The sequence below is a fragment of the Solenopsis invicta genome, chromosome 7 (assembly GCF_016802725.1).
Source record: "Solenopsis invicta isolate M01_SB chromosome 7, UNIL_Sinv_3.0, whole genome shotgun sequence".
Lineage (NCBI taxonomy): Eukaryota > Metazoa > Arthropoda > Insecta > Hymenoptera > Formicidae > Solenopsis > Solenopsis invicta.
The window spans coordinates 8,012,211-8,037,860 of NC_052670.1; the positions used below are offsets into that span (position 1 = coordinate 8,012,211).

Below are 25,650 nucleotides of genomic sequence, written 5' to 3' on the forward strand. Positions count from 1 at the left end.
TCATGTGCTTAAGGGTTAAAAATGTTTAAAATATAAATTTTATCGATTAAAATTTTTTGTGTTATTCAAATCGTAATAGTATATAATAGCTGCGTTCAGTACAAAAAGTAATTTCGCAGCTGTTGTAAAATTCTTAAATATAATTGGTTTATATATTTAAATCTGGCAGGAAGTGTAAGGCCAAGAATCAATCTTATCAACAAATCTGACAATAGTTGCAAACTCTTTCTCCTGAACACAGCCAATAACAAAATATATTAAAATGATCATATTACATTATATATTAATAAAAATATGAATAATATATATATATATATATTTTTTATTTATTTTTTATTGCACCGTTCAGTTTTCGCCAAGAGGCGGGACTTGGTTTATAATATCAAATATGATTAATATATAAAAATCTTTATAATAACATATAAAAACTATATGCAAATTATTTATTAAAAATTTAACAACGTGTGATATTGAAGTATCAATTATCACATTAGGTATATAACAATAATTAATATTGCATTAATTATTCCAGTATATAACAAGTTATTTCAATATTAAAGTTTTAGTACATGCATAATTCTGAACGAACAGCATGAATTTGTGCGGTTGTTTCAAGTTATTATGAATTGTAAAAATATTCTAAATCCATCAATGTAAAATAGTAGAAAAATTCCCATTCATATCCCTAATGTTACAATTTACATCGGATGTCACTCCACCATGATGGACGTTCTAAGTTCTCTTTGTTTTTGTATATCCATTCCTTCATGTGTTTGTACACCTAAAAAAGCGTTTTCATTTATATATTAAAAAAAAACATTTATTACATGTAAATAATTCAATATAAAATAGCACAGTATATACCTCGCCATCAGACATTCCTAGCGCAGAATTAAGAACAAAGTCTGATGGTGCCAATACATCAACTAATGCAACAACATTGTCGACTAAATCTCTGCACAATATTATAATTCCTTCCCGCAAAAGACGATCTATGTTACTGTTAGAAGAAGCATAACCGCCGCCATATAAATCTCCCAATCTCTTCTCTAATGTTATCGCTCCGAATAAAGAACATAATTTTGTCAGTACTTCTTTTTCGTTTTGTTTCCATTTTGGATCTTGTATACATTTGATAAAAGATAGCATTACTGCATGCTGTAACAAAAACCATATTAATTTTTGTTCTATGATAATGTTATAGAGCAAATTGACGCAAAACATTTATTACACAAAAAAAGTATGTATATTTTTTGAAAATTTAAAATTGAAAGTTTACACTTGAGTTCAATACAAATTGTTTAAAATATAATGTGCTATAATGCGTTTTCTTTACTAAAACTAAAGTTCCACTTCTCGGCTGAAATGTAAGCTTGAAGTTAATAAATTTTATATATATATATATATATATATATATATATATATATATATATATATATACTAAAACTAAAGTATTAGGTATATATAAAAATATATTTTATTTACCTCTGCATATACCAGAGACAATGTTCGTGCTAGAAACGTTTGGATATTATTTCGTACATCAAAATCAGACATTCCGCTTGATTTAAATTCCATCATACGTCGATATGTCTTATTCAAATAATAACAAACCAGCCATTTAAAAACTAAGAGCAAATCTAAAATTAAAAAAGTAACATATTACAATACACCTCAAAGTTTATTTAAATTAATAACTTGTAGTATTTTAGTGCAATAAACAATTTGTATCGTACTTTCAGGCTTCAGTACACCTTCCACTGTAGTTTGATTAAATTTAGTGCTAAGTATTTGTTCTGCGTTTACAAGAAAATCCGCAGAACCAAGCGGTGATATGACAGACTCTCCTTTAATCATACCAGCCCATTGATTTAACAACCAATTACTTGCTTGTTGAATAAGTACATTGTTTTCGCCCTCATATGTGCAATTTGCATCGTGGTCAGCTCTGATGTCGCCCAAACGAGACACTAAAATAACAATAATTTATCGTTAAAAAAAATATATGTATACATATATACACACAAGGTAACACATACAATTGTAATTTTGCACTTACTTTTTAAATATCCATGCCCACCACAAGATTCTCTGCAATCCTGAATCGCGTCACGACCAATCCACGCGCATAATGGTTTCGCCGCGGCGGATAACGCGTGTATCTCCATTCCTAGATCCGCAGACAACTCTTCATCGTTATTAGACAAACGCTGAATATGAAGATCATATAGACTACCGTGCAATGCCGATGAAAATATTTTTACTGCGTACGTTTCGGCTAAATGAGGAATGATTCGCCATTGCTAGAACAAACATATTTTACATCAATTATCATAATCCTTCCTGTTTAACTTAAAATAAAAGTTCTGCACTTATACAAACTTGCGTTTGATATTCTATAACAGGTAATTCATTATCCTCAGTAGGACCAAATTGTTTTCTAACAGCACAGTAACGTGTAGCAATTGTTAATGCAAGGCTCATCAAATGTGCACAAATTCCCGTAATGATGACGCGGCCTCCTGAAAGTGCACCCAAAGACGAGCCTGCGCCAGCACAGATGACACATTAATGAAATAAATTACAAAATACAGTACGTCATATTAATGCTAATTCTCACCATATCTTTTTCGTTCATCCTTTATAGTGGGGACATACTTTCCATCTTCGCTGACATCCGCGTTGCGATTTAACAGGCAGCTACGTGGTACAGAGTAATTATTAAATATTAGAAATCCATTGTCTATTCCATTAAGGCCTATTTTTTCACCCATATCACCAACAGTGACACCAGGAAAAGGTAGATGAGTTTTGGGATCGCGAATTGGCACGATGAAAACGTGTAGACCACGGTTTACTCCATCCGGTGTAATTAGCTGTGCAAATAAGACGGCGTGCGTTGCGCATTTTCCTAAAAATAGTGTATTAAAAAATATAGAAAGCATGTAATGCATCAAGTGTCATTGACTTAGTTATCAATTCTATATCAAGTAAAAGACAGCTCACCTAAACCACCCGCCCAACATTTTGCAGCTTCAAAATCAGGTGTATGAAAGATAAAACTTTTCGTTGCAATGTCATATGTTGCTCTAGTTCGCATGCCTTTCGCATTGGTTCCATGAGAAATTTCAGTCAGTGCAAAACAACCAATATACTATAAGCAATAAGAATATTAATAAATATTATATATCTTATAATAATGATTCTGTATTACTGTGTCATGTTCATACATACATTTCCAGAGCCAAGTTCTGTTATAAGATGTTGATGCTGGTCTGTACCCAATGCTAATACAGTTCTTGGTACCATAGCAAAGGCGATACTCGTTTTTACCGCTAGCGACGCATCGTATTCAAAAACATAAAGGAAAGATGCACCATCTCCAATTGCCTGAAAAGATTTATACAAAAATAAGCACAAAAGTTTCAATATTATTTTAAGTATTCGTATATTGAAACCAAAAATTCATTTGTTATCAACAATTGTTGATTAATATAATTATTATAATTTGTCAATTAAATTATAATTACATCCACATCATTCTTGCGAAGTATTTGTTGTTGAATGTTGCAGCGCTTTCGAATTTCACCCAAACTTGTCGGCCACGTCAACTTTTGAAATGCTGGATGACTCTCGACAAGTTGCCATAATTTTTTCTAGTTATTCAAGCGATTATTAGCATTTAATTATACTGTTTACTAAGATATGGTCTTAGATAAATAAGGTCATTATATAAGATCATAAAAAAGCCCATAAATATTCCTGTAGTTTTTTAAAGATAAATAGAAATAAAATTATTAAAATATCAAGTGGACCTTATTCAATCGAGATTTATGTTGATATAAATCTAAACCTATGTTAATAATATAATTTGGACAATGCACTGTTTTCAATACCTGATACCGTACGCATTCTTCTCCATCTAAAGCCAACTTGAATGATTTCCAATCGAACGTCGCTCGTTTCCTGTACGCATCCAGCGGTCCCTTCGGCAAATCTGCTATCAAGTCTCTGGTGGTGGACATAGTGGACATCGCGTGTCTTCCTTTTGTTTTCGCGAAACTAAAATTTTCGCAACGTGTCGTGGATAAGTGACGATGATTACAACGAATCTTAACATTCGACGTTAAGAATGAGAACACACGGTTATTCAGTAGTTTTGACATGATTAAAAATCTCCGCTTTAATCGCTGTTGCTGTTGTATAATTTTTTATCAGTTATACAAGATTTATCATCCGTGACCCGTCACTAGTCGCAACGACGCTTTCGATATGGTTTAATTAAGATGCTCGTGAAAGATATATACCATATCTGACATGAAATTTTGATGATGGTTTAAACGGTTAGATAACGGTTTAAACGGTTAGATAACGATGCAAAAAGTGCGTTATCCAACAAACTTACCTACGAAGATACAGTTTTATTCAAATATAATAAAATATGTTATTGGTATACCCTTTCAATAATGAAATTCCATTACGACGTACGCACCGGTATAAAACTAATGGCCGACACGGACGACGTGTCAAATGATACTGCGTTAATAGATAGATGTGAACTTTAATCACAGCGATTTTTGTTATCTACGAGGACTGAGTGCGTCAGTCAATAATTATATTTATCAGATGGACTCTCGCACGTAGACTATAAAAGACTATAAATGAGTTGAGCAGAGAGTAGCAGAGAGTAGTCAGATCGCGTGTATAAAAAGTGCAGCCAAGAACGAAAACAGCTGTTTATCTCGAATGCTTGCTCTCTCTCTCTCTCTCTCTCTCTCTTACTCATTCGCTCACTCACGCGCTCACGTACTCAATCTTACTCTATCTCCCTCACTCTTAACTTATTTGAATTATGCTACTCATTATTGATAAGATAGTCTTTACAGATGAATTATGTACCATTTATGCACTTAGAATGAAATAGGTATAAAATATATATAAATAATAATTCTACGGACAAAAAGGAAAAATAAACGGTAATAAAAATCTCTGCAAGAAATTCAGCAACAGGTTGTTTGGCATTTTGGAAGAAAAGGTAAAAAAACAGCGTGAAAAAACTTGGAAATAAAAGCAACGCGTTTTCGAACGTGAAAAGTTTAAAAATATTTGAAAACCACATTTTAATTGCAAAAGACGGCTAACCGGACAAAAGCAAATCTTAATGCTCAATAATAAACTTTTAGTTAAATTTTTTTACAAGTTTCCTCGAATTGCGCGCCGCATGTTTGCCGGACTTTAAAACGCAGCTGTAATCAACTCATGCAGCAAACGGAAATGGACTGAAATGAATAGAAATTGATTTATATGTGATCATTATCAAATCCAAATTCTCGATTTTTTAAATTCATTTTAATTTAATTAAAGTTTATTCTTTTCATTTTAATTCATGAACTGAGTATGAAACTACGGGATTTCTATGTTGTCAATTCTAAAAAGATTTCGCGGGCTATACTGTAATTCATTGTAGAGTATCTGAAACAGGATTGAACTATGGAAATCGTACTTTTTCAAACCAACAGAAATTTCGTAAGCCACACAATTCATTATAATTCATAATATAGGATTAAATTGTTATTCTTCCAATCCAAAATTGGTTCAAACGCTACAAATCCATTTTTGTCCCTTATAATATGAAATTGAAAGAAACTGAGTCTTATTTTTTTTTTAAATAAAAATAAAAAATTCGAAAAAAATTTGTAGGCTATTTTAATTTATGACACAGAATTGAAACAAAGTTATTCCTATTCCAATAATACACAAAAATTTTCTTGTAGATTATACAATAGTAAATATAAAATAATTGTTGTTTTAAATATCATAATACTTTTAGTTATAAATCAACTAACAATAAAATATATTTAATGCTTTAATTATAATTTATACAATAATATTTATCCAATGATATATAATAATGTTATACTTTTGAAAATAAAAACACATTTTATTTCAGGTTCTGTCATAAAAGCGATACTGAATAATTATTGTCTATAATAACATGTATTATTATTCATTTATTCATTTATTTATTCAGGAATTATTTTATTTTATTAGAGAAAATATAATCGCAGAAGAAGATTGACATACAGATATTTAAATCTATCTGAATACATAAAAATGAATCAGGTCTTATTCTTGTACATGGATAGAAAATGATTTAATTTTATCACATTTAATTTATTTTTATCCATGTGAATTAAGATTTTAAATTCAAATAAATTAAAATTAAAACCAACATTTTTAAATTCATTTTAATCCATTTTTATTTGCTGGTAGAACTAGAAATGTAATTTCATAAATTGCTAATTCATATTTAAATAATTGAGGTAATCGATTTAAATTGCTAATTAATTTAATAATTTTGATGCCTTCCAAATAGCACAAAAAGTTCAAAGAGAATTTAGGCTTATGCCATGAATTTAGAATTCATTTTCAAATGCAAAAACAACTTTTTCTAGACAAAATTCTTTTTCTATCTTAAGATAAACTCAGAATTGATACCACAAGTTTGAATTTTTTTTAAATTCTTTTTGAATCTGTGTGCTATCTGAGCTGGCATTCTACAATCCCCTCTATTTTGTAAACTGTAAAAAATTTGTTGCGAAAGAATTACTTCGTTCAAGGTTTGAACCGGATTTCTTCCTGTATTGCGTCTTAATCAATTCGGCCATCGAGGCACGTGCCTAAGAAGAACACAAAAGTCATAATAGTATCAAAAGTCATTCATTTGTCACTCATAATAATTAGATTAATATTTATTGATAATTATATATAATTATTATATAATTTTTATATATATTTATTGTATAATTGTATAATTATATACAATATATGCCATATATATTTTAAAATATATATAATTATACATAGTTATGCATTATTTTATATGTATAATTATATATAATTATGCATAAACATTTTTTTCCCGGGTAAGCAGAACTAGAAATGTAATATCACAAATTAAATTTCTAATCAAAACTAAAATAAATGAGATAATCAATTTAAATTGTTAATCAATTTCATAATGTTGATGTCTATATTATGCATCTCTGCAATCTCTTGTATCCCATTAATTATAAAAAATTTGTTGCAAATGATATTACTTCGGCCAGGGTTTGAACCTGGATCTCCCTACATTGCAGGTGTCTTAGTCAGTTCGACCACCGATCGAGGTACTTGATAATATTTACCACAACAATTAATATTGTAAGAAAGCTCCTTTGTAGTCGACGTGAATAAGCAACAACTTATTATGACTGGGAAGTATAGCTATTATTGAGAACATATCATCATGGAAAATGGCTAAACATGGGATTCTAAAGATTCGAGCCCATGAATTCGAGTTCAAACTCAATTCTTTTTTGAAAAAAAAAGTAATAAATTACTCGATTCTCAGAATAAGCGATTCGCTGCATCATTATAGCAGAATTATTGGACATCGCGCGAACTTAGCATCCCTCGTTCACCACTCGTACCATGCACGTTGAATCGCTATGTTGTTTCACACTTTGCATCTGGGATACATTACACATATTTTGTGTTATCATTGATACGCTTCCCGGTCATAATAGATTATTATTTAACTAAAAAAAAATAGTCATTGACAGTCATATTTCAAACGTCACTTTGAAAGTGTGAAAATTGAGCGTGTTCAATTTTTTGAGTGATTCGTTACTTCGATAAGAGTAAAAATTTACTTCTGCAGAGTGAAAACGGTGCCTGTGCAATTTTTGAAGTAATTTTTTACTCTACGAGATTTAGAGAGTACCGTTGAAGCATCTTGAAAATCCTATTGGGGTTTCGAGAGAGTCGAAGAATTTTACGCGAGATTAGATCCCTCGCACTTCCGTGAACACGCGCACCGACGTTCGTCGTACTCTTCACGATTCGGCGCGACTTGATACGAGACGAATGGAACGAATACAGAAAGAAAGGGAAAGTGCGGATGTGCACGGAACCGAGCCCTCAAACCGATCGCAGCAGACTGTAGTTTAGGCGACGAGTCGCGAGTCATGGGGGCCGGCCTTATTCTTGAAAACATACGAATCAGCGAACGATATTTCCTACTCGTAAATTCAAGTTGATTAATAGATCATTTTAATCCATGGAGTGGATTAATACGTCAATGGTTAAGTTCAGCAGACAGAGTAGCTTTACAATTAGCTTTTAGTTTCTGCCGGATTTAAATGTATAAACTAGACATATTAAACAGTTGCAAAGTTGCTTTTTCTGCTGAACACAGCCACTTGCGTTCACACTACGAATAAACACTAGATTTACGATGACAAGTCGAGTTTTTTGTATGGATACAATATAATTGATCATGGGCTAAAGTATATCCGGAGACAAATTTTTCACATTGGGACATACAGAATGTCCCAAAATTCGCTCCTTTGAAATATAAGACGTGATACTATGCTAAAAGAAGAAATAACTTTTTTCTTTAACAAAATTGCCTGCAATAAGTATAGTTTTTACAAGAATGCTAGTTAAAGTTAACGACTAAGCGTTCTTATCAATGTGGCCGGCGTGCGCTCCTCTCTTACTTGTATGTAATCTTTGGCTAGTTTTTATGTGTGATATCTTAAAATACTAAGATAGTTGTGTTATCATTAGTTCACAGCATTGTAAGACTGTACATAAGACTGTACATAAGACAGTTTTAAATAGAAGGATCAATTATAAATATCGGGCCTTAACGTTCTTTTCCGTATTGTGTTGTTTAAAATATTAATTTAAAAATTAATAAAATAAATATTAATTTTATTTTTTACGTAATAAATAAATAAAGAAATTGTCTAATTTTGTAGGTCTAAGTGAAAATACAGATAAATATAAATATTAAGATGCTTTGCGCGAGTTGAGTGTTGTATTATTCTAAATATTGCATAGTTCCATATAGTTCCATAGTTAAATAGTATCAATAAACTTAAAGAATAATTTACTAATTAAGTAAGTACATAATCCTCAAGTAGGAAAAATTGCTTTGTGCAACGGTGATTAAAAATAACAAAAAATATTTAAGGTAAAATACTTTAAGAATTCTCTTTTTACTTTTTTACAATTAAAAATGCAAGGGGTTGGTTTCAAATTATTAACATTTTTAAAATGTTATAATTATTATATGATTACTTAAGGTTTCAGAAATAGATTTATCGGTATCTTGAAATTTATCAATTTTATCATACTTTTCTTAAACTTTTACATAAGTGCAAGTGTAGAAAGTGCTGGTTAAAGCTGTATCAGTCGAAAGCAGATTTTTTTAGTGCTCAATATTTTCTAATTGAATTTACAAACATTTACATGATTCGTATATCTGCCAGATTTGAAACACAGCTTTTAAAAAGAATCCAAAAATGTAAAATCCCGAAAATTAAGTTGTTAATTAATTTAATAATTTTTTATGCTTACACGCACCTTTACGATCTTCCCTTTATCCCGAAAACTGTGAAGAAATTTACTATGAAAAATATTCTTTCGGCTACGGTTTGAACCTGGATTGCATTCCTTGCGGATGTCTTAGCCTTAGTTCGATCATCAAAACGCTTGATAATATTTATCGCAACAATCGATATTGTAAGAAAGCATTTTTTTAGAATAAATAAATCACCTGTAACATTAAAAGAAATAAATATCTCAAAAAAATTCCGTGTTATTTTCAATGTAGAATAATGAATCTTAAAATATAAATATTTTAATATTAAAATTTTAAAGAGCTAATTCCTTGCTTTACAGTGCAAATAACACAGAAATTTTCAAAGATATTAATTTTTTTACATAAAGATAAAAAATAAATGTCATCCAACTTTGAATGACTTTTCTGGCACAATAAATTAAAAATTTAGATATTTCTCAACATCGTGTAAAACTTTTATTCAAAGAGATACATCAATAATGTATTTCTGTTTTATATATATTTATTTTTAACTAACAGAATATTTTTTTCTGTCTCTTATAGTTTCTGACAACATTCGCTTGGAAAGAAAAAAAACTGATTTTTTTTCAAAAGAGTGTTTCACCTCCTAAAACTGAAAACGAGCAGGAACAAAAAATATTTTTGTATTACGGAAGAACTTTCCTATTATACACAAAGTCTCAGAATTTTTTGAATATGCGGGTTCCTTGTAAGAAAATTGAGATACAGAATTAGAATAAATAAAAATAAATAAATAATAATGACGTAAGTAAATGTACCTGTATAATAACTACGATTCAGTCTCGATAAATTATCTAAGATTAAAAAGTAAGCAATTTTCTTCTTTACACTTGTCATATTTGGATCACAGAAAGGAAATTTTTAGCGCATATTCGTTAACTTTAATCAACTCTTCTGCAAAAACCACTTGTCACACGCAATTTTTTTGAAGAAAAAAAGTTATTTCTTTTAGCACAAAATATTATGTCTTATCCTCCAAAGGCGCGAATTTTTAAAGACTCTCTGTATATCTAATTATATATCAAATATGTCCATATATAAATATATATAAATATATGAATTATATAATGAATGTAAATTTATATATAATTAGATGTAACATACTCGTATAAATATGTAATTATGTATATTTATATATGGATATACGTATAAAATATTTTTCCCGCGTATAATTTCTCTCAAATATATATAATACTTTGATAAAATTTATAATGTGCTTTTTTATACAAAGATACATAATTTTAATAAATATTTTGAAAAGATGATATAAATATTTATTTCTCCTTATTTGACCTACAAACTCAGCTATATAAGAAAAGTTTAATAGCTTCACGTAAACTCATATTTATTTCAGAAAAGAATTAAGTCCAGATTCTTCAGAAGTCCATGAACGAGATTTCAAACTCGATCCTTTTCTAAAATGAGTACGAGTTGTTCGATTCTCAAGAACAATTTGTCATATCATACTGGTTATTGTGCGAACTCAGCATCCCTCGACTCGCACGGTGCACGTCAAATCGCGATGTCATTTCACACTTTGCATCTGATTGTGAGACACACAAATAAAATATTTCTGATACGGAACTCATTTATCATCTTTATCTGAACCTGAGATATCGATTTTACATAAGCTAATAAATATGCTCTTTGTTCAGAGATATAACATGATAAAGTTACAAGATATTTCCATAAATCCATGAGTGGCGGGGAAGGTAACCGAAAATAAAAGTGATGAATTAGGATTAAGAATGTTTTGACTATACAATACGAGCTAAAAGTTATCAAAACAATTTAAAAACTGAAGGCTTAGTTTTATAAATATTTAATCATTTTAATGTATATTCTTTCTTTCATATTCAACAACAAGATATTTTTTCGCAAATACTTGAACTTTAACCTTGAAACCAAAAACAAAAATGATGGGCTAAGGTTAAGTATATTTTAAATAAAATACTTTTCGAATTGCACTTAAAATGTCAAATGTAAAATATGTTAAAAAATGTATTTAAAATACAAAATGTAAAATCAATTTTTCGAATCTATTTTTAATGCAAATATAAATAAATATTTTAAATAATTTCTAAATGCAAAACGGTTTTCCTAATATATGTAATTTATTTAAATTTTTATTTTATAGTTTAGTTGATAAGCATGCGCGCTGTTTGCTTTAAGCAGCAATTGTTTTTGACTACAAGAAAGAGTCTGATCAATGTTATTTTATTTTATCTCATTGATTTGATATATAATGATAATATAAAGCCATGAAAGCAAGTTGCCATTCACAACACTCACAGAATTATTTCCTTGTTATTCAGTGAAGGTTAAACAAAGACAAACGCTCGCGAACGTTAAGTTCAATGTGTGGTCAATGAAGAAATTATGTTTTGGTCAACCACAAACTTAATTCCTCTGCGTCAATAATATTAGGAAAAATTTGTAAACAGTTAGAAAAACAATTTATCCATTTTACATATGGTTAAATGTAAATAGATATTTCCATTCCAAATGTAAAAATGGAAATGATCTTTCAAAACATATTTAAAATAGACAATGCAAAATGCCATTTCCATTTCAAATACATATTTAAAATGGAACTATTTCAAGTGTTATCCAGCTTTGATATATATGTATATTATAGATACAGAATGAGTCAGTTAACAACTGTTCATTACACATTTATATTTCAAAAACAAAATATTTTTAGAGGAAAATGTTTGACGCAAAAGTTTTGTGACTTTGATGAGGACATAAGATGATATGATTTGACCTTGTAAAGTCGTTTAATGATCACATAAAAATCACCATCAATTCTTTAAACAAAATTTTTTGTTTTACGTTGCATATTCTCGTAGCTTCTTTCAAGAGCTCGAAACACAATACGTAAAAATTAATAAAATATTTTTTATTACGTATTTTTCAAATTGTAAAGTTTGAAAATTAGACGCCGTTGATATTAATATTGAGATATCCACTACGTGGAGATTGGCCCAGTCGGATTTACATCTCTTTTGTGTGAAAGTATTTCATTCATATGAATAAAAGATAAAAAAATATTTATTCAAGATGTTCAAAATGATGACTCTTCACTGTAATGGCGGCATTCAATAGAAAAAGTAGCTTTATAAGATTTTTTATCATGATTGTTTTATGCATTCAGATTTTGCAAAAATTAAGAACAAAAACTATCGTATTAAAGAGACTTACAATAGTTAATACTTACAGTCGAGAATGTAAAGCCATGTAAACAAATCCAACATGTTGATTTTCTTACTACATACGTTTTACTGATTAAATTTTTCTGTGTAGCCTTACATTCGACCAGACATCCTCCACGTGTATATCTTAAGTAATAAAATGCCAATGATATGTAATCATTATTTAAGGAGAAACCAATTATATCATCTTATTATAAATGCAAAATTAGATATCTGCCTGACACATTTAAAATTTGTCGCGATCTTTATAAAATCAAAGTCTAAATCTAAACTCAGATATGCTTCATTATTTGCTTCATTATAAATATATAATTTATAATTATTTTTGTATTGTTTATGTACTCAGTGCGAGACGATGCTTTCTTGCACTAATTGTAGAAAATTGTACGAAGTATCTAAAAAATGATTGCTGGTGTTAGTATTGAAAACATGGACTACAATACATATACACTTTTATAGTCTAATTGCGTTGAACAGGTTTTATGCATATGTGTGTATATGCATGTGCGCGCGCGTGCACAGATATTGATTGTGTAATCTTGCTGCTGTGTATATGATTGATTCTACGGTAGTAGATTGAGTTTTTTTTTAACGATTGCAACCATAATCGTTTCGAAACATAATAGAAACTGAATTACGAATAAATCTGTATAAAACAAAAAGTTTTTATAGAAATTTGAAATTATTTTCCGTATTTTTATATTCATAATCAGACTTTTCTCAAAACAACATTTCTCAAATTTTATTTTGTTCTTATTAAAAATATTTTAAGAGTCGCATTAAAATGAAATAATACTAATAAAGAGCCGACTGGAAGTTTGCGTGTATAATAGTACACTATCTTTAAAAAATTACACATAGACGTTTCAGTCTTATGTTTGAATCATTCGTCTTCAATATAACGCAATACAAATAAATAACTGCCGCAACTGATAAATTTATGACTCACTGTTGAATGCAAATTAGTTCCTTCGCTGAATACATTAAAATTAAAATAGTGTAATCAAGTTTTACAATTTAAAAATTCAGATTATTTAAGTATTTATTTAAGTATTTATAAGACATTGTGATGCACAAGTATAAATAGTCTATCTGTAAAATAAGATAAGAAGTGTCATAATAATATAAAACATAAATTAAAACTTACATGTATTTACATATATAATAGATTGAGATTAGTGTCAAAATTGTATCCTTTTGTCTGTTAAAAAAATTTAAAATAAACACTTCTTAATCTGTTTATAACAGATTTGATCTAAAATAGATTGAAGAGATTAGTGTCAACATTTTATTTTTTATATGTCTTTTAAAAATTTTTATCTACAAACAAAAATACATTTTAAATTTACAGATTGGCACTGATCTCCTCAATCTGTTATATCAAAAACTGAGAAGATTAGTATCAAAATTTCATCCTTTTTATCCCTTTTAAAAAGTTTTATTCACAAACAAAAACAAGCATTAAATTTACAGACCAACATTGATCTCCTCAATTTATTATATAATAAATATGTATAATAATTTATTTGTATTGCATTAAACTGAAGATAGTTCAAATATAGGACCGAAACGTCTAGAGTAGACAGAGGTAAATAGGATCAATTTTTCTTTACAGATAAAAAAATAATTAAAAAAATTAATTTTGTAATTAAGTTTTATAAAATATTTATAAGTTCTTAATTTTTACATATTTAGCTCAAGTTTTATGTAATAAAATAACATGTAAACATGATATTTCTTATTGCACAATGAAAAAAAATTAAGAGAAGGAAATTGTTCAATTCGTCCCAATATTGGAAGCGATGCGGATCATCACTTTAAAAGAAATGAAAGTAAATAAATACTTTCATTACAAGAGTTTATCAAGCCTTTTGTTACAATCTCAAAAAATTGGTATCGTAATTTTAAATAAGAAACAAAATTTTTTCACGCACTTTCTGCACTTGTATCATTTACTGACATTGAATTATACACAATGCGAAATTGTTGTCTACTCTTTTTGCTACAGAGGAAGTGCGCGGAAGTAACTAGCCTAATGAAACAGATCGTATAAAATAAAAAACTAATAATAACTGTCTCAAAACTTATAATGATCCGATTTGTTTCGGTTTACACTGTGTATGTAATTTTTTGATGATAATATACTATTGTATACGCAAATATCCAGTCAGATCATCTTCATCAGTATTATTTTATTTTGTCGTATTCAGTTAAATCAATCTTCTTTAATTTCATTCTAAGAGTGATACAACTTGTTTATCAATTAAAAGTGTTTAATATTATTCAACACTTAAATTATATACAATAATAAAATATAAATGGTATTATATTATATATTATATATTAGCCAAAACCTGAAAAGATAGAGAAGATATAAAAACCCTAATGTTAGTATGTATATATTTCACAAATTGTGTATTAAAAAACAATGTATGATATTGAAGCATATCAATAATAACATTAGAATTATAACATTAGAATTATCACATTAAAAATGTATAAATAATCAAAGCACTAATTGCTATAATAGATAATAAATTATTTCAATATTAATATGTAATAAATTTTTGATCGAATAACATTTTGTGCGTTTTTTTCAAGTTATTATGCATTTTGATAACATTATAAATCCATAAACACGCGCGCGCACGTGTGTTTGTGCGTGTACTATAAGGGGAACAATTCCTTGTAAATACACTTGTAATATTATAATTTAGATCGGATTTCATTCCACCACGATGGACGTTCAAAGTTTTCTTTGTTTTCGAACATCCACTCCTTCATGTGTTTGTACACCTAAGAAAGCATTTTCAATTTACATATTAAAAATCATAAGTATTACATATAAATACTTAAATATAAAACACTTAATAGCAGTAACATATACCTCGCCATCCGACATTCCTAGAGCAGAATTAAGGACAAAGTCTGGTGGTGCCAATACGTCAACTAAAGCAACAGCATTGTCGACTAAGTCTCTGCACAGAATTATAATTCCCTCCCGCAAAAGATCATCTATGTTACTGTTAGAGGAAGCATAACCACCGCCATATAAATCTCCCAATCTCTTCTCCAATGTTACCGCTCCGAATAAAGAACACAATTTTGTCAGTACTTCTTTTTCGTTTGGTTTCCATTTTGGATCTTGTATACATTTGATAAAATATAGAATTAGTGCATGCTGTAACAAAAGAAGAAATTAATCATATTAATTTTTGTTCTACGATAATGTTATAGAGCATAAATGCAAATTGACGCAAAACACATTCATTACACAAAAAGGAGTATATATATTTTTGGAAAATTTAAAATGGAAAGTTTACATTTGAGTTTAATACAAATTGTTTAAAATATAATGTGCTATAATGCGTCTTAATTACTAAAACTAAAGTATTAGGTATATATAAAAATATATTTTATTTACCTCTGCATATACCAGAGACAATGTTCGTGCTAGAAACGTTTGGATATTATTTCGTACATCAAAATCAGACATTCCGCTTGATTTAAGTTCCATCATACGTCGATATGTCTTATTCAAATAATAACAAACCAGCCATTTAAAAACTAAGAGCAAATCTAAAATGAAGAAAGTAACATATTACAGTATACCTCAAAGTTCATTTAAATTTATAACTTGTAATATATTATTGCAATAAAGTATTTGTATAATACTTTCGGGCTTCAGTACACCTTCCACTGTAGTTTGATTAAATTTAGTGCTAAGTATTTGTTCTGCGTTTACAAGAAAATCGGCAGAACCAAGCGGTGATATGACAGGCTTTCCTTTAATCATATCAGCCCATTGATTTAACAACCAATTACTTGCTTGTTGAATAAGTACGTTGTTTTCGCCCTCATACGTACAATTTGCATCATTTTGAGCTCTGATGTCACCCAAACGTGACACTAACAATAAAATGGTAATAGTTTGTAAAAATGTATATACAATATACATATATGTTAATAATTTATCATAAAAATATATAATATATATGTTAATAAATATGGTAAAAATAAACTTTGTAGATATCCTATACAACTGTAATTTTGTACTTACTTTTTAAGTACCCATGCCCACCACAAGATTCTCTGCAATCCTGAATCGCGTCACGAGTAATCCATGCACACAATGGCTTTGTTGCACAAGATAACACGTGTATCTCCACTCCTGTATCAGCGATCAAATCTGCATTTTCATCTTGAAAGCGGTTCATCATAAAATTGGAATGTATTTGGTACAATGCCATTGAAAATATTTTTAGTGCGTATGTTTCGGCTAAATGAGGAATAATTCGCCATTGCTAGAACATACGTATTTTTAATTGCGGCAATACTTTTAAGTAAAAATTTTGACGTTATACATACTTGCGTTTGATATTCTATAACCGGTAATTCCTTAGCCTCTGTAGGGCCAAATTGTTTTCTAACTGCGGAGTAACGTATGGCAATTGTTATTGCAATAGTCATATAATGCCCACATATCGAAGTAATGCTTACACGACTTATTGTAAGTACATCCAAAGACGAGCCTGCGCCAGCACAGGTGACACATTAATGGATTAAATTACAAAATACTGTACGTCATATTAATGTTAATTCTCACCATATCTTTTTCGTTCATCCTTTGTAGTGGGGACATACTTTCCATCTTCGCTGACATCCGCGTTGCGATTTAACAGGCACCTACGTGGTACAGAGTAATTATTAAATATTAGAAATCCATTGTCTACTCCATTAAGACTTATCTTTTCACCCATATCACCAGCAGTAACACCAGGGAAAGATAGATGAGTTTTGGGATCGCGAATTGGCACGATGAAAACGTGTAGGCCACGGTTTACTCCATCCGGTGTAATTAGCTGTGCAAATAAGACGGCGTGCGTTGCGCATTTTCCTAAAAATAGTGTATTAAAAAATATAGAAAGCATGTAATGCATCAAGTGTCATTGACTTAGTTATCAATTCTATATCAAGTAAAAGACAGCTCACCTAAACCACCCGCCCAACATTTTGCAGCTTCAAAATCAGGTGTATGAAAGATAAAACTTTTCGTTGCAATGTCATATGTTGCTCTAGTTCGCATGCCTTTCGCATTGGTTCCATGAGAAATTTCAGTCAGTGCAAAACAACCGATATACTTTAAGCAATAAGAATATTAATAAATATTATATATCTTTTAATAATGATTCTGTATTACTGTGTCATGTTCATACATACATTTCCAGAGCCAAGTTCTGTTATAAGATGTTGATGCTGGTCTGTACCCAATGCTAATACAGTTCTTGGTACAATAGCAAAGGCGATACTCGTTTTTACCGCTAGCGACGCATCGTATTCAAAAACGTAAAGGAAAGATGCACCATCTCCAATTGCCTGAAAAGATTTATACAAAAATAAGCAAAAAAGTTTCAATATTATTTTAAGTATTCGTATATTGAAACCAAAAATTCATTTGTTATCAACAATTGTTGATTAATATAATTATTATAATTTGTCAATTAAATTATAATTACATCCACATCATTCTTGCGAAGTATTTGTTGTTGAATGTTGCAGCGCTTTCGAATTTCATCCAAACTTGTCGGCCACGTCAACTTTTGAAATGCTGGATGACTCTCGACAAGTTGCCACAATTTTTTCTAGTTATTCAAGCGATTATTAGCATTTAATTATACTGTTTACTAAGATATGGTCTTAGATAAATAAGGTCATTATATAAGATCATAAAAAAGCCCATAAATATTCCTGTAGTTTTTTAAAGATAAATAGAAATAAAATTATTAAAATATCAAGTGGACCTTATTCAATCGAGATTTATGTTGATATAAATCTCAACCTATGTTAATAATATAATTTGGACAATGCACTGTTTTCGATACCTGATACCGTACGCATTCTTCTCCATCTAAAGCCAACTTGAACGATTTCCAATCGAACGTCGCTCGTTTCCTGTACGCATCCAGCGGTCCCTTCGGCAAATCTGCTATCAAGTCTCTGGTGGTGGACATCGTGGACATCGCGTGTCTTCCTTTTGTTTTCGCGAAACTAAAATTTTCGCAACGTGTCGTGGATAAGTGACGATGATTACAACGAATCTTAACATTCGACGTTAAGAATGAAAACACACGGTTATTCAGTAATTTTGAAATGATTAAAAATCTCCGCTTTAATCGCTGCTGCTGTTGTCAATATAATTTTTTATCAGTTATACATAATTTATCATTCGTCATCCGTCATTTGACGCTTTCAATATGATTTAATTAAGATGCTCGTAAAAGATACATACCATATCTGACATGAAATTTTGGTGATGAAAAACGATTTAAACAGTTAGATAATGCAAAAAATGCGTAATCCAACAAACTTACCTACGAAGATAGTTTTATTCAAATGTACTAGAATATGTTATTGGTACACCCTTTCAATAATAAAATTCTGTTAAGACCGTATGCACCGTGAGATGGTATAAAACTGGTTATAAAACTAAACTGTCGACACGGATGAGGTGTTAATTGATACTGCATTAATAGGTAGATGGGAACTTTAGTCACACCGATTTTTGCTATAAAAACTGAGTGCGTCAGTCAATAATTATATTAATTAAATTGAATCTCGCACGTGCCATGGAGTCCACGTCGTGAATTATACAAGACTATAAATAAATAGAGCAAAGAGTAGCAGAAAGTAGTCAGATCGCGTGTATAAAAAGTGCAGCTGTTTATGAAAATGAAACAGTTTTGTAGATTACACAGATATTCTGGAAGATCAAGATTCTCGTAATTTGTTGGCAGACAATAAAATGGCTAAACCAAAAAGATAATTATTATGTCCATCTACCTTTGATCGAAAAACTATGTATAAATGTTTAAAATGTGACAAACCAGTGTGTAAGTATCATACAGCAAAAATTTGTTGCAAATGTTTCGTGTGATTAATAATAATAAAATATATTAAAGTGTATATATTTTTTTGTTTTATCGAGTTTTATAATAAAAAACGAATGATTCATTCTATCCAATTCATGTTTGCTTATGCTAAAGAATCACCTAACTTCATCTTACAGAATAAACGTACTTTTTGAAAACAATTGAAATAACAATATTTTTTCTTAAAGTACATTCTATTACCTTTCAAAATCCGTTGGAAAAATTTCTCTAAAGAGTTTGCTTTCGAAACAAGGAATTAAAAACAGACCGTTTTTTTTCGCGACTACGTTTCTATCTCTCCTGAATATTGCAAATATATTCAATTTCTCAATTCTCACATTTATTAATTCTTTTTCCTAACTTTCTGGCGTATCAATTTAAAAAAAAAATTGTTCAAATTCCATGTATTAGATATCGAGAAATACACAACTGAAAATGATCCGGTTACCGTACACCCATGTGTAGCAAGATATTGAATCCAGTATAGCGTGTACGCTGAGGGTTAATCCATGGGTTAGTCCATGAAGTGGATTTAAAATTATGGAATTCTTATGCTGTCAATCCAAAAAAGTTTTCGCGGGCTATACGTTAATTCATTGAAGATTCTGTGTGTGTGTGTGCGTGTGTGTATGTGTGTACTGTAATGGAAATATTTTCTCATAGTTAATTGTAATCAAAGCCATATTACCCACAAGGCCGACCTAGGGTGCCATATTTTGAGGGGCGGCAAAATGAGCAAAAAATTATTTACTTAAAAAAAGAAAAATTATTAAATAAAATCTTTAGAACCAAAAATTTATTGTATAAATTCGAAATCATATGTATATTAAAGTAAAACGTTTTCTAAGAAAAATTTCACATATACATCACATTTTATACATTATACTATACAAAGTAAAATAAATTGAAAAGTTTTTCGAGAAGAGATAATGAGGATCGTGCCGCAAAAAGAACTCAAAAATAAAATAAATTCATAAATCTGTATCAAATCTGCCTATTGCAATGATGTACATAATTAATGAACAATCCGTTTAATGTGAAAAGGAAGAGAGGCGGTAGTGTACAAACGCCCTAAAGACAGCAAATTTGTCAATTCGTCCCTGATTGTAATATTACAATTTAGACCGGATTTCATTCCACCACGATGGACGTTCAAAGTTTTCTTTGTTTTCGAACATCCACTCCTTCATGTGTTTGTACACCTAAGAAAGCATTTTCAATTTACATATTAAAAATCATAAGTATTACATATAAATACTTAAATATAAAACACTTAATAGCAGTAACATATACCTCGCCATCCGACATTCCTAGAGCAGAATTAAGGACAAAGTCTGGTGGTGCCAATACGTCAACTAAAGCAACAGCATTGTCGACTAAGTCTCTGCACAGAATTATAATTCCCTCCCGCAAAAGATCATCTATGTTACTGTTAGAGGAAGCATAACCACCGCCATATAAATCTCCCAATCTCTTCTCCAATGTTACCGCTCCGAATAAAGAACACAATTTTGTCAGTACTTCTTTTTCGTTTGGTTTCCATTTTGGATCTTGTATACATTTGATAAAATATAGCATTAGTACATGCTGTAACAAAAGAACAACTTAACCATATTAATTTTTGTTCTACGATAATGTTATAGAGCATAAATGCAAATTAACGCAAAACACATTCATTACACAAAAAGAAGCATATATATTTTTGGAAAATTTAAAATGGAAAGTTTACATTTGAGTTTAATACAAATTGTTTAAAATATAATGTGCTATAATGCGTCTTCTTTACTAAAACTAAAGTATTAGGTGTATATAAAAATATATTTTATTTACCTCTGCATATACCAGAGACAATGTTCGTGCTAGAAACGTTTGGATATTATTTCGTACATCAAAATCAGACATTCCGCTTGATTTAAGTTCCATCATACGTCGATATGTCTTATTCAAATAATAACAAACCAGCCATTTAAAAACTAAGAGCAAATCTAAAATGAAGAAAGTAACATATTACAGTATACCTCAAAGTTCATTTAAATTAATAACTTGTAATATATTATTGCAATAAAGAATTTGTATAATACTTTCGGGCTTCAGTACACCTTCCACTGTAGTTTGATTAAATTTAGTGCTAAGTATTTGTTCTGCGTTTACAAGAAAATCGGCAGAACCAAGCGGTGATATGACAGGTTCTCCTTTAATCACAGCAGCCCATTGATTTAACAACCAATTACTTGCTTGTTGAATAAGTACGTTGTTTTCGCCCTCATACGTACAATTTGCATCATTTTGAGCTCTGATGTCACCCAAACGTGACACTAACAATAAAATGGTAATAGTTTGTAAAAATGTATATACAATATACATATATGTTAATAATTTATCATAAAAATGTATATATAATATATATGTTAATAAATATGGTAAAAATAAACTTTGTAGATATCCTATACAACTGTAATTTTGTACTTACTTTTTAAGTACCCATGCCCACCACAAGATTCTCTGCAATCCTGAATCGCGTCACGAGCAATCCATGCACACAATGGCTTTGTTGCACAAGATAACGCGTGTATCTCCATTACTGTATCAGCATTTAAATCTTTATTTTTATCCTGACGGCGGCTTATCGGCGTAAAATCGAGATTTTTTTGGTGCAATGCCATCGCAAATATTTTTACTGCGTATGTTTCGGCTAAATGAGGAATAATTCGCCATTGCTAGAACATACGTATTTTTAATTGCGGCAATACTTTTAAGTAAAAATTTTGACGTTATACATACTTGCGTTTGATATTCTATAACCGGTAATTCCTTATCCTCTGTAGGGCCAAATTGTTTTCTAACTGCGGAGTAACGTATGGCAATCGTTATTGCAATGGTCATATAATGAGCACATATCGTAGTAATGCTTACACGACTTATTGTAAGTCCATCCAAAAACGAGCCTGCGCCAGCGTAAATAACACATTAATGGATTAAATTACAAAATACTGTACGTCATATTAATGTTAATTCTCACCATATCTTTTTCGTTCATCCTTTATAGTGGGGACATACTTTCCATCTTCGCTGACATCCGCGTTGCGATTTAACAGGCAGCTACGTGGTACAGAGTAATTATTAAATATTAGAAATCCATTGTCTATTCCATTAAGGCCTATTTTTTCACCCATATCACCAACAGTGACACCAGGAAAAGGTAGATGAGTTTTGGGATCGCGAATTGGCACGATGAAAACGTGTAGGCCACGGTTTACTCCATCCGGTGTAATTAGCTGTGCAAATACGATGGCGTGTGTTGCACATTTTCCTAAAAGTTACTTTGCATTAGAAAACATAGAAAACATTTAATTTATCAAGTATCATTATCTTAATCATCAATTCATTATCAAGTAGAAGAGCTCAGTAGAACAGCTCACCTAAACCACCCACCCAACATTTTGCAGCCTCAAAATCAGGTGTATGAAAGATAAAACTTTTCGTTGCTACGTCATATGTTGCTCTAGTTCGCATGCCTTTCACATTGGTTCCATGAGAAATTTCAGTCATCGCAAAACAACCGATATACTATAAGCAATAAGAATATTAACAAATATTATATATCTCGTAATAATGCATCGTTGTGTCATATTTTTGCATACATTTCCACTGTAAAATTCTGTTATGAGAGGTAAATGTTGATCGGTTCCCAGGAAGAATATATTAGTTGGTACCATTCCTAAGGTAATACCCCCTTTTATCCCTATCGACCCATCGTATTGATAAATGCAATAGGCAATCTCACCATCTGTTAGCTAAGAAATTCATTCAAAAATTAAGTATAAAAGTTCCAATATTGTTTTAATATTGTTTTTCATATTAAAACCAAAAATTTATTTGTTATCAACTATTGTTAATTATTACAATTTGTTAATTAAATAAATTATCATAATTACATTTGTGCCATTTTCAAGAAGTGCACGCATCTGACTGTTACAACGCCTTCTTATTTCATCTAAACTCGTTGGGTCCGTTAGCCTTTGAAATGCTGGGTGGTTCTTGATAACTTTCCATACGTTTTTCTAGTTATTCAATCCATAATTTATCATGTGAATATATTGCTCAATATTCTTGGACTATAAATCACTTAATTTAAAGTTTTAAAGGATTCGCATAAATAAAATCCACATAACTAGTTTTTTTGTTTAAATAAATTAATAAAATTATTAAAATAAATAAAAAGATTAAATGGGCTTTATTCAGTTCAAGTTATATATCTATAAATCAAAGTGTGTGTTAATAACAAAACAGACGTAATGCAATATACTATTTTAGATACCTGATACAGCACGCGATCTTTTCCCTCTAAAGTCAACTTAAATGATTTCCAGTCAAACGTTGCTCGTTTCCTGTATGCATCCAGCGGTCCCTTCGGCAAATCCGCTATCAATTCCTTGGCGGTGGACATCGTGAAAGTAATATTTTCACAACGTGTCGTGGATAACTGGCGATTACAGCAAATCTTATTATTGACATTAAGAACGAGAATACACAATTATTTAATAATTTACGCATGATAAAGACCGCCGTTTTGATCGTCGCTAGTTAATAATTTATTACACATCATAATTATACTGATTGGTTGTTCGCGACCAGTCACAAGTAAATGATGCTTTTGATACAATTTACGTTTGTAAAAAATAAATACTATCTAATATGATATTTTTAAGATAAAATGACATGAACAGCTAAATTGTGCACGATGTGAAGTAAAAAATACGTTATTCGATATCTATGAAGATATAATCAATTCAATCGTATTGTGATATATTATTGTTACATACTTATAATAGAATTGTTTGTATTGCTTGAATTCTCCAAAAGATTTCTATTAAAAATGAGATATACACTATTAAGAATATCACAAAATTCAATGTATTTTTATACATTAAATTTAATGTGTTTATAACCGAAAAACCTGAAACTCTCGCACAGACTACAAATAAAACCATGACTAAATCAAGCAGCTTTTAAAAGAAGAATAGCAGATCGCGAGCGTAGAAAATGTACTTAAGAACGAAATGTTGCAAATGCCTACGCTCTCTCTCTCTCTCTCTCTCTCTCTCTCTCTCTCTCTCTCTCTCGCTCACTTCTTTTTACATGATTTATATTGTGCAATATAGGTAAAATAATTTTTACAGTTGAACTACATAAAATGAAATAAGGGTAGCGATCATGTAACTTTTTCTCGAGGGCGGAAAGATGAAAAGTGAAAAATTTCGCCATTAATTTCAATGGCAAAAGATTTCACTTTTCACCTTTCCGCCCTAGGGAAAAAGTTATATGATTGCTACCAAGAGCTTAATTCGACGATGAAGAGAAAGAGAAAAATAAACGCACGATATACCTAAACAAAAAAAAAAACAAAAAAAAACCTGCAAAAACTGAAACTGGACCACTGCTTGAATTTTTAAGAACGAAGAAAAACAGTGAAACGTCGCACTTTCAGCTAAAAAATACCTGAAAAAAGAAGTAGTTGTAAAACTTCCAGTCGCACCTCGCACTTGCGCTAGCGATGAAGTGTTACGCCAATCCTATAGATATTTCGAAATTTCGATTCCTCACAATTTCGTAAATGCGTGCATCAACGTATGTTTGTCGTACCTTTTGCGATTCGGCGCGATTTGACACAAAATAAGCAACGGATTGAATTGGAAGGAATAGGAAGGAAGAGAAAGTACGAATGCGCCTGTATCGACAACCGGACTCACAAACCGATCGTAGAAGACTAATCATCGCGCCAACTCATTGTCAGTGGTTAACATCTTTCGTTTTCGACTCTCATCGTGTACGATTAAAACGCGATGTCATTCCACACTTTACGCCTGATCCGCGACACATTACACATATCTTCTACTATCATTATTACCCATAAGAACGCTTACTTGTTGCGTTTAGCAAAGGACGTAAAACGTAACAATCTTAGACACATTTTTTATTTAGATAAGATTATTACGAGTATCATAAAAAATAGTGAATGATAAATGTTAGATACGAAGGAGACTTTAAATCCACCGTCGAATTGCGGCGCACG

The 25,650-nt window shown here is 30.3% G+C and overlaps 3 protein-coding genes across 11 annotated transcripts; all 3 read right to left on the reverse strand.

The window, feature by feature from the left end:
- Nucleotides 1-308: 308 nt before the first annotated feature.
- On the reverse strand, nt 309-11,015 carry LOC113004268 (peroxisomal acyl-coenzyme A oxidase 3). 6 transcript variants are annotated; one of them, XM_039452087.1, is made up of 12 exons: nt 10,901-11,015; nt 3,897-4,062; nt 3,531-3,656; nt 3,235-3,390; nt 3,007-3,154; nt 2,621-2,911; nt 2,383-2,546; nt 2,060-2,303; nt 1,737-1,970; nt 1,486-1,640; nt 865-1,158; nt 309-781 (listed from the first exon to the last, which is right to left on the reverse strand). In XM_039452087.1, exons 1-12 carry the CDS (start codon nt 10,960-10,962, stop codon nt 692-694), a joined length of 2,130 nt encoding a protein of 709 aa, XP_039308021.1. In that variant the 5' UTR covers nt 10,963-11,015; the 3' UTR covers nt 309-691. The 6 variants fall into 6 exon arrangements, with proteins under 6 accessions (XP_039308021.1, XP_039308023.1, XP_039308024.1 ...); XM_039452089.1 differs by lacking the exon at nt 10,901-11,015 and adding an exon at nt 7,766-8,121; XM_039452090.1 differs by lacking the exon at nt 10,901-11,015 and adding an exon at nt 4,457-4,734.
- A 4,016-nt stretch (nt 11,016-15,031) lies between these two features.
- On the reverse strand, nt 15,032-19,207 carry LOC105205394 (peroxisomal acyl-coenzyme A oxidase 3). 2 transcript variants are annotated; one of them, XM_039452093.1, is made up of 12 exons: nt 19,069-19,207; nt 18,531-18,696; nt 18,165-18,290; nt 17,869-18,024; nt 17,641-17,788; nt 17,255-17,545; nt 17,017-17,180; nt 16,709-16,952; nt 16,324-16,557; nt 16,073-16,227; nt 15,536-15,829; nt 15,032-15,444 (listed from the first exon to the last, which is right to left on the reverse strand). In XM_039452093.1, exons 1-12 carry the CDS (start codon nt 19,173-19,175, stop codon nt 15,355-15,357), a joined length of 2,175 nt encoding a protein of 724 aa, XP_039308027.1. In that variant the 5' UTR covers nt 19,176-19,207; the 3' UTR covers nt 15,032-15,354. The 2 variants fall into 2 exon arrangements, with proteins under 2 accessions (XP_039308027.1, XP_039308028.1); XM_039452094.1 differs by lacking the exon at nt 19,069-19,207 and having other exon boundaries at nt 18,531-18,955.
- Nucleotides 18,531-25,358, reverse strand: LOC105205895 (peroxisomal acyl-coenzyme A oxidase 3-like). Of its 3 annotated transcripts, none has more exons than XM_039452104.1 (13): nt 25,114-25,358; nt 23,896-24,060; nt 23,513-23,638; nt 23,219-23,371; nt 22,997-23,144; nt 22,597-22,887; nt 22,359-22,522; nt 22,048-22,294; nt 21,659-21,892; nt 21,408-21,562; nt 20,871-21,164; nt 19,069-20,779; nt 18,531-18,696 (listed from the first exon to the last, which is right to left on the reverse strand). In XM_039452104.1, exons 2-12 carry the CDS (start codon nt 24,022-24,024, stop codon nt 20,690-20,692), a joined length of 2,031 nt encoding a protein of 676 aa, XP_039308038.1. In that variant the 5' UTR covers nt 24,025-24,060; nt 25,114-25,358; the 3' UTR covers nt 18,531-18,696; nt 19,069-20,689. The 3 variants fall into 3 exon arrangements, with proteins under 3 accessions (XP_039308038.1, XP_039308037.1, XP_039308039.1); XM_039452103.1 differs by having other exon boundaries at nt 25,077-25,357; XM_039452105.1 differs by lacking the exon at nt 25,114-25,358 and adding an exon at nt 24,401-24,583.
- Between the last annotated feature and the right edge of the window lie 292 nt (nt 25,359-25,650).